We start from the raw sequence: 16,560 nt of genomic DNA on the forward strand, positions 1-16,560 counted from the left end.
TGCCTGGTGCCCTGAACAAACACTGCAGGAATGTTACTGAAAGCAGAGACTACGCGTAGCCGTCTTGCAGAACCGTTTCAACACAGGGAAGCTTTCTTATGAACAGGTGCCAACTGAAAAGCGACTATGGTGGTAAAGTAATGGTAGGCTGAGAGCCAAGAATATGGGAGTGTTTAGTCATCTGCTCTGCTGTTACTTCACTTTGCTGAATATTATGTCTCCTAGTGCCTACTTTTAAATAAAATGGGGCAGAAGCAAAAGAGACACTGAGACGAGCTGTTGTAAGTTCCAGCTCAGGCTTTGCAGCTACGTCTCTTTATTTCTCCCCCATCCCCCCAAAAAGAGAAGAAAAACAAAGAAAAAAGCCTAACTTTATGAATTGTATTTGTATTCAGTTTTTATAGTGCCCCCCCCAAATTCTTAATAGACATTTGAATTTACTGTAGAGATTTTAAATTTTGTGATGGCAAAGTTGACTCACATGCACTTAAGAAATTCTCTTGTAGCAGACTGTCTTTTCCCATGCCTGCATTATGGGTGAAGTGTAGCCCTTGTTGACACAGGCTTTATTTTCATGCACAAGTGCTTTAGAACAATTGCATACGCAGACCAAAGAGAAGAAAAGATGAGGCTTACAAACATCTTGCTGAAAACAGTGGCAAGAAGTAATTGTTGAGATGTAGACTCTGCGTTTTTGGGGTGCTGATTAAGTTGCGGTGGAGTTTCCCCATTTTTATTGGCTGCAATATATGGCATTTTCCAGGTTTTGCCATTTTCTCCACTAATCAGGGGTGTTGCCACTATCTTTTTAAATACAAAATGTCTCAGCTGTTTCACCATCTGTGTTACAGTGGGTCTTCAGAAACATGCGGGGGAGTGCACTAAGCTGGATACAGAAAAGAGGCTTTGTTAAGAAATGTCTTAGCACCGTTTGTGTGTGGCAGGCATAAAGAGAATACATTTAGAGATGTCTATAAATCTAGATTTCTCCTCCCCCCTCTTCTTCATTAGTTATTGTTTAGAATTCCTCTTAGGAGAGGTAATGGATTTGCTTAAATCTGCCCTAAGGAATTGCTTCTTGTTGAATGTAATTATTCTGTCCTAAAAAAAAAAAAAAGAGGGGATGAGATAAAAAACATATTTTCCATATTGCTGTTTACTCAGAAGAGACTGAGCAAATCTGAGTTATGAGTTAGGCTTCTTTCAAAAACAAAAGTAGTATCAGCTCTGAACAACAACATTAACCATAGTATTACACTGTTTCCTGGCAGTGATTCAGTTAATTTCTCCTGTTTTAGATGCCTAGGAAAAAGAATATATTCAATGAAAAGAATATACTCAAGTAATTTCTCAGGATTCTCCTTTTCAGCATTAGTAATATCAGTCTTGTCTCCTCCTTGCACATCCAGGGCTTTGATAAATCCTACATAGGATGTATTCTCTTATTGTACCTTGGCATGTATGCAATTTCCAGTCAATTAACATATTGAGTGAAAGCAATCATTTCATTCACATGACTCATTTCTGGCTGTTTTTTTAATTGGATTGACTGAGCTAGAGACAAAGGGAAATGCTGATTTCTCAACCATTATCTTCAGACAGGTTGATTTGTACTTGTACCCAAGTATGACTCCTCAAGGTCATCTTTTTCTTTTTTTTTTTTTTTCCCTTTCTTTTTATTCAGTATTTTTCTGAGGGTGACTTGCCAAAGGAGGTCAGATCTTGCTGGTTTTGAGTTCTCAGTTTCATTCATTTCTCTTTTTAATAAGCATGCTTTATATCTAGAACAGCCTTTAATTCTGATTATTAAGGAAGCTCTCTTTTTCCACTGACTCTTTTAATTGCTATTAAAATGGCAACAAAAACTAAGTTAAAAGGTCTGATTTCTCTGGTTTTGAAGCACCGGTCACTCTTAACTGTCAGAATTGAATGTTGCAGTACATGTGTTAGGAAATCAGTCACCTAAAAAAACATTTAACTTTTCATTTTAATAAATTAAAAGAAATTGGTTATAATTTGCGTTTGAAAATTCTGAATAGCAATGCATTCATTAATGATTGTGACTCTTTCACTGGGTTTCAGAGTTGCTTTGAGATGTTGGACAGTCATGTCAAAATAGCTGTAGACTGCCTTGCAAAGAGAAAATCTTTAATGGGGTGTTAACTGTAGATCTCTGCCAAAATCTCAGTGAATGCTGAACCTTGATGTTTGTAAGTCCGAATATTCTGCATCCGAGTGAACTTCAGTAAGATGGCTTTTGTTGTGCTCTCTGTAGCGTTCCTTGACTAGTGAATGACTTGTCCCGTCAGCATGCACAGAAACACAAGGTCCAGTAAATTTTGGAGATACTGCACTTCTGTGCATTTATTCCTAGTGGTTCCAGACTATCATTATTATTTCCAACAAATTTTTAAAACTTCAGTCCTGAAAGGTCATTGGTCTCAGGACTAAGCAGCTCTGACAGTTATACTGCTGATAATAGCTTTTCTTCTGAAGGCTTCGACTTTTCAGGGAATTGTGATTGCAGTCACCATATCTGTAATGTCACTGGGCATAACATGAGCAGCCAACTCCCACTGTGAGTGTTTTGAGAGGTTTGCTTAGTGGTGTAACATAAAGCAGTTCAGAATACAGTCTGTAAATACACAAATATAGAAAGATGTTTACTCTCTCTGTTAAAACAATGTGTTTCTAGACCTGAAATCAGTATTATTAAGTAAAGACTACACTCAAAAATAATAGGTCTATTCTAATGATGGAATATAATGAGATATATGAACTAAGTTCACCTATAAGACTGGTCCCGATCTCTCAGACATGTTCTGTATGTGCCTTGATCTTGGTAAGCATCCACTTAGCTTAGACATGGCTTGGCTATATAGCACGAAAATGTAACAAATACTTGCACGTTTCAAGTTTGATTTTTCTTTTACATTATTTGTATGGACAAACAGTGCTCCCCAGTGTCATCCTTCTATTAGTTCTTTTTTATTAACAGAGAATTATTCCATTTCCTAGAAATGTAAATGCAGACAAAGAGTACGGTGTCTCTTCCCAACATGTATGAAGGTTTGCTTTCCACATGATCTAAGCCCACTCAAGAATCAGGTGCAGCTTCAAAATTCAACTGAGGAACATAAAAATACTTTTTTTGTTTTTATAAATAAGAATCTTTTCATATGAAAAATAGTATATTTGAGTTATCTAAAGAGCCGGGCTACTCACATGTTTTCCATTAACAGATTATATTCTTAGTAATACAGATATTTTTTTCCTTGTGTTTTGCTCATTTATTTTTTCTTTTTAATAGAGTTTCTGAAGTCATTATATGTAATGTTTAATGCTGAATTATGTTAAAATATCTATTATGCTCAAAAAAACTAAGACCAGTGCCTATTTCTCATTTTCACCATGAAAGAGTCAAAAGTATGAACACAAAACTGATAAGCAGTATCATAAGCTGATGAGCTGTGTTGTCTTCCAGGATGTAGAACACTCACAGATCAGGGTTATAATGCTTTGACCAGACTATGTTACTCCTTGTGTTTGAAGTTTGGGACTTGTCTTTCTAAAAATGCGTCATTGTATAGGTTTAAGAGCTGAACTTTAATATATGGAAATACTTTAATCTCTAGTCCCGAAGCAGTTCTTTCAGAGAGAACTAAGAGGAGTTTTAAGTAGAAATAGGGCATTAATAACTCTTGTTATTATATTCGAGTATATTATACTCTTGTGTTTATTTGAGAATAGCTGAGGGTAGAAGAGACCTGTGGAGATTGTCTAGTCAAGCCCCTGCTCAAAGTGGGGTCCCCTAGAGCAGATGGCTCATAGCTGTGTCCAGCCGAATTTTTAATATCTCCATGGACAGAGACTCCACAACTTCTCTTGGCAACCTGTTCCACTGTTCAATCACCCTTACAGTATTACGGTATTCAGTATTACATTCTAAAATTTTCTCAATTGATGTAGTAATGCTGACACCAAATTATTTTTCAAAGATTCAGTTGAACTGAGTTTTTAAGATCAAATGATGTAAATGGTCATTAATATTATTCCATTCACACTATAACTTGAAAAAGAAGGCCTTTAGACTAATGTACATAGTATTTCTGTCTGTGGAGAGTAAGAAATATTTTATAAATACCATGTTTGCTAAAATAGCTGTTTGTTTCTTCTCCCCCAGCTTCCATACTTGTGCTTTAAGCTATGATTTGGCTATTATTTGCATATTTACAAAATTACACTAATCTGTTTCGTATGACTTAATCTCCAGCCATTTCACAGTGTGGTAATTACTCATTCTGAACCATTTTTAGAACAAATATAATCTTATGTGCAACTGGTTTTTTTCTGCATGGCATTATGTGACTGACTGCATTGTGTTGGATCAAAAAAGACTGCAAGAGGAAAACAAAAATAAATGAAGAGTATTGAAAGGGTGCCAGGAATAAGGTTCTGTTAGAGCTTGTCTTTGGAGGAGGAGTGTACATAGCCTTGCCAAAGAAGAGTAAGACAGGACATAGTTGCAGTTTTAGAAATCCTTAAAGGACATTAAAAAAGAGCTGTTAAAGTCAAATGGCAGTCCTGGCAGAATGATTACATGGCCATGAATAAACTTGAGTTGGAAATAAGAGAATTACATGATGAACTGAGGAGGGGAGCTCATGATTTCAGGGTAAAGCTGGATAACTGAATAGGCTTGTGTGCCATTGCTGGCTGGAGCAGTGGAAGACTTGACTTGACCAAGGATGTTTCTTTTGTTCTGTGTTCTTAATGCCAGTGTCTTCATTCAAGTAGTGGGAGTTTATTAATGGCGATATATTCCAAGCTTGGGTCGTAGGAAGCTTGCTAAATTTTGTCTTGTATGAATTGAATAAATTCAAGAAAGAGTATCTACTGCCAAAATAGATATTAAGGCTGCAAAGATTTTAGTCCAAATTAATTTTTAGCAGCAGGGTTGACAGAAATAAGATTTTCTGAAACATTAGGGGTTTTTTTTCCTGTCTTACTGTTTGATTGCCAATGAAGTGCTAATACCTGGAAAAAAAAAAAGCTATTTTTTCTGAATGGCAACAGGGAGCTTCCAACTTCTCTGGCCATGGGACAAATCTGCCAAATGCAACCCACTGCAGCAACCCCTCAGTGTCCCTAATTTAACAGATTTGCCAGTAATTCAGGTAGGCATCTCTTTAATCTTGTCTTAATCTCTGTGAAAGATAGGTGTATCAAGCAGTGTGTTGTGCGTGCCAGTAAAGAAGCAATTGCTGATAAAACTTGGTTTCAGCTGTTAAGTTTATTGACCCATTTTAGCCCGTGCCAACTGCAATCCCTGTTTGCACAAAGGCAGAATACTACGGTAAGGCTATCTGGTTCCACAACGAGGGTAGGGACAACTGCATGACTTTTTTTTTGTAAGCATTGGGATTTAAGTGAGAGAAATTGTAGTAAATCGGGTTTGTTTCATCTTCTGTGTTAGACACCTTTGGGTGAGTCATGCTTTGACTTGAAGTGATACTTTGTCATTTTAATCCGTGTGTTATTCACAGGTCTGTAAGGGAAAAAAGAGTTTATGGGTTCTCAGACCTGTTATGTTGAACAGCTACAGCTCATCCAAAAGCGGGTATTTGGGAGAGGGGCTGAAATTGTCCAAAGTGAGGAATATGTTCAAGTGTTGTGACGTGAATCTTTTATTCCAGTGACAAGAGGAAAGATAAGCTGTGCTGGGGAAAACAACTTTGTGGCAGGTGGGGATTTGTTTGCTTTTTCCTCTCTGCAGAGGACACCCCACTTCAGCTTGTACGTGTCCGCAGGAAAAGGAAAGAGAAGTCAAAGTCTCTCATGGGTAGTACGCTCAAGTAGACTTGCTTTTCCCATGCTTAATGCCCAGCATTAGTGCTAAGAGACTCGTGATGCCAGTTCCACATAATGGTAAAACAGAAGGCAGGTGCTTGGGCAATCTCTCTAATTACAAACGATGGCTAGCACTTAAAAAATTAGTAGCTGTGGTTGAATGCTGTCTTCTGTTTCAAGATAAAGCCGCAAACTATGAGACATCCTGATAGCTTCACTGAGATTCGGCTTTCCCTTGATAAACAGGGTGTTCTCCCAGAAGCAGTCTCCTGAAGCTGCAGAATCAACCTGCCCGAAGATTGTTGCGAGATACCAGTAAGATGATCACTGAAGCTGTAGCTTTCTGCATTCTTGTCCCATGAATGGCAGAGCAGTTAGCATCAAACTTCTTGATGATTGCTGGTTACTGACACTGTGACTAACTGCAGGGCCTGAAGGGCAAAAGTGTTGGAGGCGAGTTATTAGATGCTAGTCATGAGTCAGGACCTTTTTAGTTGTCCTCTGGGATCCCTTTTCAAGAAGGAGATAGATGAGGAAAACCTTGCAGCATTACCTTGTGAGAGGCCGCTCTCTGCTGTGTTATTCTTTATTCAAGCTATTTTTCCAGCAGATGATTAGACTCCAGTGTGTTCCCCTGGCACAACGCAGACAACGGATGACTTCTGGTGAAAACCAGTGCAGTCCTTCCATGAACTGAATTATTTCTTTCCCATATATTTCTCTCCCATAACCTGCCGGAGAAACTCAAGAGAAATTATTCTAAAATATAATTCATTACATTTTAAATGTTCTGTAGAGACAGTTTTCATAAGGATGTATTTTTTAGGTGCTTATGCAGATTAAATTCTTGAAAAAAATGTATTGCGGATGAGTTCGGCATGGTGACATGGATTTGCAGTGCCTGGGCTAATACTTAACTTCTGTGGTGAATAAGTTTCCTCCAGAATAGCCTGTATCCCATTAAGATGGTAATTTTATAAGCTTTTATTACAGTGTCTTATTTATTTATTTTTAGCTTGGGTTAGGTTTTGAAGCTATCTGTTACTGGCCCAAGTCTTCCATAGGCTGATCACTTTGCTTTAATTTTCACTCTGGGTATATAGCAACTCAGGAGTTATTAAGTAAGTCTGGAGAATAGTTAGTAATGCTTTTTCATAATTGTTCTAACAATTTAATTGTTTTAATGTGAGCCAATGGGCAAAGTTAATGTATGGCGCTTTCATGCTCCTGCGGCTGAGGAGAGTGCAACTGAGAGCAAGAAACAATGAGCATCCGTGTTCTCACGTGATAGTGCAGAGCTGCGCCTTCAGAAATCCCGGAGTCTGAATGATCGTATTTATTCTTCTTGGAATAGTCTGGATATCTCGTGAGCCATGTGGCTTTTGGTATTTAGAGCCAGAGAAGTTTCCTTTTGTTTCTTTTGGATGCAGGGAAGTCTCCTGATCCTGTTGACACTGTTTCACACAGACAAGCTGTTCTGAAGCTCCCGAAGTATGTATTGGCTTTGTCATTAGCTCTTAAATGAGGGCTAAATCAGGTTAGCCGTTACCTTTTTTTCAGGTGTTTTTAGTTTCTCAATTCTTCAGCTTGTGCAGCCTAGTAGCCAGACTAGTGGCACGGATTTGCTTGTTGGATAACAGTAAAACAAGCAAGTTGCAAGATTTTAATAACTTGAAAAAAGTATTTTATTTTACAGTGACAAATGCCACAACATTTTACTGGGAAACGAGCAGTGTGAGTATAATATTCTAAGTCTCAAAGCAATGACAGTGATGGAATTGGTTATGAAAATGAGACTGTTGGATCAGATTCCCTTTGGTCTTTCCCCCACTTCTCCCATTTTCAACAAAAGGTTGGGTTAATTTGAATTTCATTGCTTTTTATCCTTAGGGAAATATCAAATGATCAGCGTTGTTGTGGAACTGTGCCCCAAAGGAAGGGGACAGGTGTTGTGTTTGTGCTTTCACTTCACATAGGCAGCAAGCTCATTAATTTGCGATTTTAGTGGGAAGAGGCCACTGGTCTCTGTCACTAAAAAGCAATCGTGATTGATCATTCAGGGGCAGAAGGGGAAAATATTCAGAAATTAGTTATATAAGCATCTTAAATTAACAGTGTGCCTACAAAGAAGCATTGTTTTTCCCCGGAGGAATGCTGAAATTGATGGTTTTAACCTCCTTTCTGAACACCTGCCACTGTGTGTTTCAGTAGGGAAACAATGCATTCAAACTAATGTCTTTTTGTATTCACTGAGGAAAGTATATTTCTGTTTGATGATCTGCACCAACCCAGCTGCTACGCCAACCCAGCAGATAGGAGAAAAAAAACGGGTTACAGAAATCTTGCTATCGCATATGCAATCTTTGTATCTGACAGAACTTGTTTGTTGGTCTTCATTAGGTGAAACATCGGTGCCCGTGCTGCTTGTGAGACGTGTCTGAACAGAATAGAGCAGAGTGTAGAGTGCACAACCCAAACCCCTGCGTCTACATCTCATTGCCTATTTTTTCTTGTTAGCTGAATGCCGCTGAAGGCCTAGAGCTGCACAGCAAGACAAATTCAGTTCAGGGACTTAGATCTGTGCAATCTAGCATTCACACGGGTGTCTGCATGAAGCCTGTCAAGGCTTTCCAGTCACATCTTCATATGTGGCTGCCTTTGCAGCAGGTCCAACTCAATGTGCAAGGAACAGGCTGTCACTCAAGAATGATGCTAACTGATGTGTGCCGGCTTTGCTAAATTCCCAAGTTCTCATGTTGCTAGAGTGCACAAGCCCCTCTTGCATCTCCAGGAAAGCGATCGGGTATGAAGGAAAATGGAGAATCACCACCAGTGTTACCTTTCCTCTAGGAGAGGTTTTCATCTTGAAGGACATCACCACTGGCTGCCTTCTGGTCTCCGTTTCCTTGACACTGTCTGCCCTCATGGAAAGGCAGCTCCTGATGTTCAAAGCAGACCAGCATGCTTTTAAGACAGGCTTTTATCTAGAAAGAAAGGTATTATCACAGTTTTTTGAGGCCCAGAGGAGATCTGCAGCGTCTCTAGATTTGAGTCAGTGGCTTGCCAATATACAAGAGGTATTTTGAAAGCCTTTGATACATGATGATGAGGGGAGCACTGAGGTTAACAGATGTAAAGAAGGGTCTGGCAATGGTGCCAAGTGGGAAACAGAAGAAATGACTGAATTAAATTACTTAGTAGATGTTCACAGTTATTGTTTCAGCTGATAATGTGAGTGTGGCAGGCCTAAACTGTAGTAGTAGTTCTAAGAGGGTTTATTCCTCATTGGCTGCATCTGCAGTGGAACTCAATCTCTAATATTAAAGGGGTTGCTTTTCTAATGGGATTCATGCTTCTCCATCTGTGCTGAAAAAGTAATAGTATTTGAGAGCTGTTATTTTATAGCTGAAACACTGTTCGCCCTGTACTTTTAGATGCACATTGGGACTTTTTATTAGCATTTCACAACTTGGATTACTTGCAGAACAAAACTGAAAGTTGAAGTGAATGCTCATACAGAACTAATTTCAAGAGAAATTGCTGTAATGTATAATCCGCGGTTAACACTGAAGTCCTAAAATAGACAACTAAGGTGAGCTGGATGGTGCTGCAGTTGTAGAAGGTATTTTGTGATCAAGTACCCCTTTAGACCCCCACTTTGAAAGCTGAATATCTAAAACTCCTTCAGTGTTTAAACCACTGGGGGAGGGCATGAGGATGTCCCACGTCTGTACAGGAGGGGTAGAGGGATGTTGCATGTTACTATATGAAAATTATTGCAGTACATCAATAACATGTTGTAACCCAAAACTGTAACAAAGACCACCTTCACGTACCTTGCTAAAATACTCTTAAGTCTTTAACTGTAGCTTCAGAAGCTACATACCATGCGCTTATCAAAGCTCAAACAATACTAGGCTGTATTTCTAAGGCTCTTTTTTTCTTGTGCCACTAAGAGTGTGCTTTTTATGATATTTATCAGTCTATCTCCCAAGTAAATTACAACATAATAACTATTAGCAGTGCTTTGCTTGCATTGTAATTCTGTAAAAGAAGAGGAAATTCTGCATAGAGAGTTCACATTAGTGATATTTACTCCTTGTTCTTACAGTATTTGTTATGTGTAGCTGTATGGAGCGCAGCATAAGTCAGCAGCTGTGAAGGATTTTGTAGAAAAATAAGAGGTGAAAATACATTTTAAATTCTTAGTAACTGCATTTTAGTTTCTTTTCCTCCTTTCAGTTATGTCAATAGTTTAGCTTTCAGGGATGTTTCTTAAATAAACTTTGATATTTGTAGTAAACAGTAACAGTGGTGTAAGTTCACCCAGTTTGTTGTTGTTCTCATAAAAGAACTGCCACATTTTTATTCCAAACTTCTTACTCTAGAGAGATTTTCTCCAAGAATACAACTGTGAAAGAAAAACTTGTCTTCGTGTTCTTGCCATCTATCGATTTCCAAATTGTATATTCCATCACACTTTGATTTTAGTACTTTTAAAATTGCAACCGTTTTTCACTCAAAGTTGAAATATTTCTGTTAGAAAGAACAATAAATACATACTATTTCTTTAGGTGTTTCCCAATATCCTCATTTTTAAAGAAGTATATAGACCCAATTAATGCTTAAAGAAGTTTGCATTTGTTTAAGCTCAAACATATTTGCTTATATTCTGAATTTTTAAAAACAAAGATGGAAAGTGCATCAGGTGACCTTATTACATAAGCATGGATGGCGTCAGAGACTTGAGTGTTTCATTTGTCGGTTAATCAGTCTGCCCGTTTTTCTTCATTTCTGTTATACCCCAAATTTGGGTGACTTCTTTCTTGTCTCAAATTTGCAAAAGGCTGTCTGCACAGAATCAGACAGAGCTGAGCTAATGGGCTGGAGAAGAGGAGAAAATTATAATCTCTACAGACATGGGAGGATGGTCTTCCACAGCATCTAGGACCACATTATATATTCCCTGCATCATCATCTCTCTCCAAGAATATAAATAGAAACTGGGAATCTTGTCCAGTTTTCACTGTCGTCTTCAAAGGTGGTTGCACACGTAGATGTCTCATGGTTTTAAAGAAGTCTGGAATTTAGTGAAGCGTTGTCTCCTCTTTTAGTCGTTCAATTGAGACAAGTTGTAAAAATGAAGAAGCTGATTATTTTAGAAGTGTGGACAGGGTTACAGCAGCAGTTTTTTGTCTAAATACTCCCCCAGGAAATTATTGAGGTTTCATGTGTTGGAGTTGGATACTTCTGGAAGAGTTTGGGTCCTGCACAATGAATTTGTTGAGAACAGGAAGAGCAAGTGATTTTGTGGTGCTGGAATTGCTGCTATTGTTGCTTCAGCTGATCCATATTTGCCTCAGTAGTCCTAGTTACATGGATTTTCTTAGCAAGAGGCATAAATAGTAATAGGCAAGCTGAGCTTTCAAAGCTGAGGATATATAAAAAATGGTTTTAAAATAGCAGAAGTGCTACTGAAACAGTTTCAACATTATACTCACTGCCAGTGGGGATTTACTATAAATAAGGACCCTTATTTCTAGAACTATCAATGCTGTGGTTGTGCAGCAAAGCAGATCACATTAGCAGATGCTTTTGGAAAATGTTTCACATTTGAGTAAAGTGGTGTGTGAAGTTTGGATATTCCAGGTCAAATTATAATTTCATGTATTATGAATATATCTAACCACGTTAAAGTCTGCAATACTTTGTTGTTTAAGTTGTACGTTTTATTCTTCCCAAATAGCCAGGCAGTATAGCAAAAGTGAAAATCTCCTGGATTTAAGTTTTGAGGGTGAACAGGAGTGAGCTTTTCCATAGTTTTACTGCTTTTTAAAACTGTGCAACCTGTTCTCTGTCCTAATGAAAGAAAATGGCAGCGTTTGGGGCTTGGAGTTACATGAGTGCCATGCTTCTGGGAAATGGGCTTGGAGGCTTTGGGTTTAAACACCTGGTATTTTCAGTTTTATAAGCCTGAAATAGTAATTTAAGTTTCATTTTTCCTGTGTTAATTATTATAAGTGTCTCATAATCTGCAGATATATGTTGTTTAAAACAGGTGCAGTCACTTTAGTGTTAATGATCAGTGAGTCTAATATGTTACTACTTGAATTGCTTGCTTTGCGCAAAGAGGCTTATTTTCAAGAAATGTATGTAATGATGTTTAATAACTTGCTTTGCCAAAGAGTAGGATGTTCTTCCTTTCACCTGAAAGTACTTATTGTATATATTTATTTTAATTTTTGCTTGGAATTATTTATAGCACCCAGCATGAATATATTGAGCCAGAAGTTTTGCTATCAAGTGATTTACTGTAATATCTTCATGGAAGTAATATAATTTACTTAGTGCAATAGGGATTTGTAATATATTCAGTATGGGCAACAGTACACATCACAGCACCTGATTTCTGTTGGCTTGAGCATAAAACAGTATGACTCAGTCAATAAAATAAAGATGTCCTCTAGTACGGTGAGCAACTGAGAGCTGTAGCACTAGAACTGTTGTTTTATTCTTAATGCAAGAATCAAAATTAAATTCCCTTCAGGCTGGTAGTTATGCCAGGGGAGACATGGCCCAGCAGACAAGCATTATATGTAAATATAAAAATTTACCTGAATATTACCTTCATTAAGAAACGATGAATTTCACCATTTATTCCACTTAATGCCACATTTGCACATTATGAAATGAGATAATAAGGTTAATTTTTGAGAGCTTAATTTTGTTGGGTACTTTTTTATTGGGTAATTGTTAATTTTTTTTTTTTTCTTGAGTGGAATCTTACAGGTTGACTACAAAACCACCTGGAAAGCCTTCAGACTCATTTTCCATGGTTAAATGGTTGCAAGCATAGGAAGGTCCATAGTGTTGTCAAAGACCTTTCAGCATCAGTGTTTTTCCTGGAGCAGAGATTGATGGAAAGCATACTAAGCAGTGCTGAGGAAAGAACTGACATGGGGAGAGCCTTGATCCCACTTCATACGAAGATGAACTCTAGCAGACATCTTATAATAATGCTTGTTATGTTTCTACGTTTAATTGAAAGATGGGCATGTAGCTACCAAAGACCAATATTGATGTCCTGAATTCTTGTCATGTTCTAGCCTGCCACAGTTGCACTGTGTGATTTTGGGCAAGACACTTAAATTCTCATTTTCCAGCTACAATGGTGATATTATTAAAAAATGTGTAATAATACAAAGTATTAAAACCATGATTGCTGTATTTTCACTGGTCTATATAGAAGCTTTGCTGCCCCTCAGCATTATGTGGTTGGAGAATCATGGGGCATGAGCCTACTTCTGGCAAATCATCTTGACACAGTGACTACATTGAATTTGGATTTTCAGTTTGGGAATAAAAATGGTTCTTGATGTTGTTTTAGGAGATCGCATATGTGTTTCTACATTAATATAGGCTCATAGGGTCAGAGGGAAGCTCTGACTGTCACTGTCAACATCTTTTGTAGACTGGTAACACTAAACCTTAAAAGATGCCCGTCCCCACAATTCTTGTTTGACAGCTATTCCAAAAATCTTGCTCCTGTAAGGATGGCAACTCTTCATGGCTGATGCAGCCATATTTCCTTCCTATTGCTTATCTTAAATACTCCTAGGTGGTTTTTTTTCCCATGTTTCAGTGTTTAAATATTTCATGTTACATAACAATTATTTTTTTTCACACCTTTGAGTCTTTATAGGCCAGACAAGCTTCTTGCAAGATAGGCTGGCTGTTCCCTGTCATCCTACTAGCTCTTCTCTATACCCCTCTGCTTTCCAGGAAGATGAATTCAAACTGAATGCCCAGAACTGTACAAAGTATTTCAGTCTCACTCTTACCTTACAGAGCAACGTTCCCCTGGCTTGAAACAGCTTGTTTGATATTTTCTTCTGTTTTAAACAGGCTGGTAGATATCCAGATCATTTTCTTAAGTCTAATGGTTTTTTATCAGCTGTGTTGCCATCAGTCCCAAAGCTGTTCCTGCAGGTACTCCTTTGGTGGAAAGAGACCTAATTTCGTGAGCATCTCCCCATGATTAAACAGCCCCAAACCTTCCTGCCATACTGATCCTTGAGCCATCTGTGGATCTTTGTTATCCTATTATGTGCCTACTTTATTTCTGTTGGGATCAGCAGAATTTAACGGAAGGTCATTTGAATTTCCACTTGTTTAAACATCTTTCCCAGCCTTAGCATTACACATCCTAAAGCCATTCTAGTGAGAACCTCATACTGTCAATGTGTCACGATATGAGACAATCACTGACGTCTTCCCCTCACCTGTCAAGTTCCTTTTCTGCCTCTACGTCCGCTGCTTTGAACTGTGCTCCTCTTGGGCAGAAGATCCTTCTGCTCTGGGTCTGCTCTGGTTGAAGGCCTGTCAGTCCTTACCAAGGAGTCCCCAGCTACAGGATCTCCTTCACTCCCTTCTGGTCCACCTTCTGCTTGTGTCATCATGTCTGCCGTCCTTTCACGTCATCTGCTTATCAGTCTCATTCTCTCTTGGTCCCTGCCTGGCTTCATTTTCTTTCTCTGCTTACAGGACTACCTGTTCTTCTCCTTTATTGTGCCATCTCTGTTCATAGTCCTCATCCCCTGTTATAATAAAAATTTTCAAGGTGTTTTGCAGACCCATTCCTTCAGACTCAGCCTTGCAGTGGTCAGTTTTATTGTCTTCCCTGGTTGTTGACTGTGTTGAGTCTTTTGACTGATCCCTCATTTAGGTTTTCTGACCAGCTCTCCCTCAGCTGTGATGAAAAGCAGGGAACCTCTTCCTATACCCCAAGTCGTTTAATGGCCAGTGGATGTTTGAGATCTAGTGTACCTTCCATGGTCACAGTGTAAGTGATAGTGTTACACAAATGCTTACAGAGAACTGAATTACACCAGAATAAGTTAGTTCCTTTCCTTTACAGCCTTCATGTAAGAAGATGGTGGTATCTTTCAGGCTTGCACTTGAAGTTCTCTGTCCTTGAAGATTCTGTTTTTGAGCTGGGTTATCGATTCAAGAGAGTGCCTGGATGCCTCTTTGTTTCAAAACTACCTTACAGACCTTCCTGGAAATAATATCTTTGTATCTTCTCTGCATCTTTTCCAAACAAACCCTTTGTATACCAAAATGTTTGCAAAAACAGACCTCGTGAGCTTTTTCAAGTTGAGTTGATGGCCCTGAAGAAATGGGGAGAGGTAGGGGTTTTGCCAGGTTGGTAAGAATCAGGCAGTCATACCTTGCAATGCCTCGAATTCCTGTGGGAGGGAGACTATGGGTATAACCCTCCACTGAAGGCAAAGGAATAAAGGATCAGCGTTGAACATCCCATGAAGCATTTCATTGGGATTTTTTCCAACAGCAAATGTAGCACCTGGTTTTATATACATTAATTCCATCAAAGAAACGAGTCTTTATAATCTGTAGACTAGAAAATACTTTACAGTTATTCAGGGCACAGACAAAAGACAAGAAATAGAAATAAAGGCCAAGACCTCACAGCAGTTGAATCTTTTGTTTTACTCAACAGTGGGCTGTACAACACACTCGGTCATGCTCCCTAGAGCCACGAAACAAAGGAACCCTGTTGATGTTTACTTTGGCTCAAAGCAGAGACAGTTATTTTAAATGAGTTAATAAATGGAGTAGTGAACTATGATGGGTTGTATAATCTTCTCTTGTCTTTTTTTTCTCTCTAGGTCACTCAGATGAGTCGTCCAGATTTGATTCTCTTTCTCATGAAATATCTCATGGCTTTGGTCGTTGGGATACCCTCTGTCTTCTGGGTTGGAAGCAAAAAGACCTGTTTTGAGTGGGCTAGCTTCTTCCACGGACGCAGGAAAAAAGAGTGCGTATTGATATCTAATAGATAAACTGGTTGAGTACTGGCAAATAATCTCCTCTTCCCTTGTAGTCCTGGAAGAGTGTTTTGGTTAGTTTTTCGTAGAGGCAAAGACAGGAATAGATAGGGGCAGTTTTCTTAGAAATCTCTCACTATCCAAAATGGAGCAAGGAAGAACAAGACAAGCAGCAGCTCAACACCCCCCCCCCCCCCCCGAAGAATTGTTGCTTATTTTTCCATAATTATTCTTTGGTCCCAGAATCATATCTACATTGCTCCATTTGTTTTCAAAATACTTTTTAACAAGAATTAGATTTCAGTTGAATACTACAGCTTCTCTGCCATTTACCGAGAGGTGGAGTTGGAAGTTTTTATTTATAAATGTGCTTATCTAGTCAACTGAATCAGACCTTTAAATTGAAATTAAATGTCAGTTCTTTTCACCATGATTGCAGTTAAAAGCAATTGTCTCTGCTTTTAATCTTCCCTTACGCATTAGTGCCAAAGCACAGGTTGACAAAATGACAATAAGAATGTTGTATAGCTTCTGTAAGGTCGAAATTAATTTAGGCTAAGGTATGGCATAAATTTAGAGACAATCTATATGATTTTGTAATAGCTATGAATAGCTATTTTCATAATCGTAAATACTGTCTTTTAAGCAGACATTTCAAAACAGATCGACATCTGCAGCAAGCCTTTAAGTGACTACTCCATGACGTTGACTTGTCCATCCTTAGCAGAACTGGCCTTCTGCTGAGGTTAAAGTAAAATTACCTTCTCTAAAGTTGGAGTAAATTTTTCTTTGTTCAAAAGATAACCTACTAAGATATGCATGGGGTTAACAACAACGTAATATGATTTTAATACAGGTACAT

General features: G+C 38.4%; 1 protein-coding gene across 1 annotated transcript in view; it reads left to right on the top strand.

Annotated features, from left to right (window-relative positions):
• FZD3 (frizzled class receptor 3) overlaps positions 1-16,560 on the top strand; it is a 65,470-nt gene that overhangs the window by 42,116 nt on the left and 6,794 nt on the right. The window contains exon 5 of the mRNA XM_052809624.1: positions 15,540-15,688. Coding sequence (XP_052665584.1) covers positions 15,540-15,688 — 149 coding nt within the window. The remainder of the gene's footprint in view (positions 1-15,539; positions 15,689-16,560) is intronic.

Source organism: Harpia harpyja, chromosome 15 (assembly GCF_026419915.1).
Source record: "Harpia harpyja isolate bHarHar1 chromosome 15, bHarHar1 primary haplotype, whole genome shotgun sequence".
Lineage (NCBI taxonomy): Eukaryota > Metazoa > Chordata > Aves > Accipitriformes > Accipitridae > Harpia > Harpia harpyja.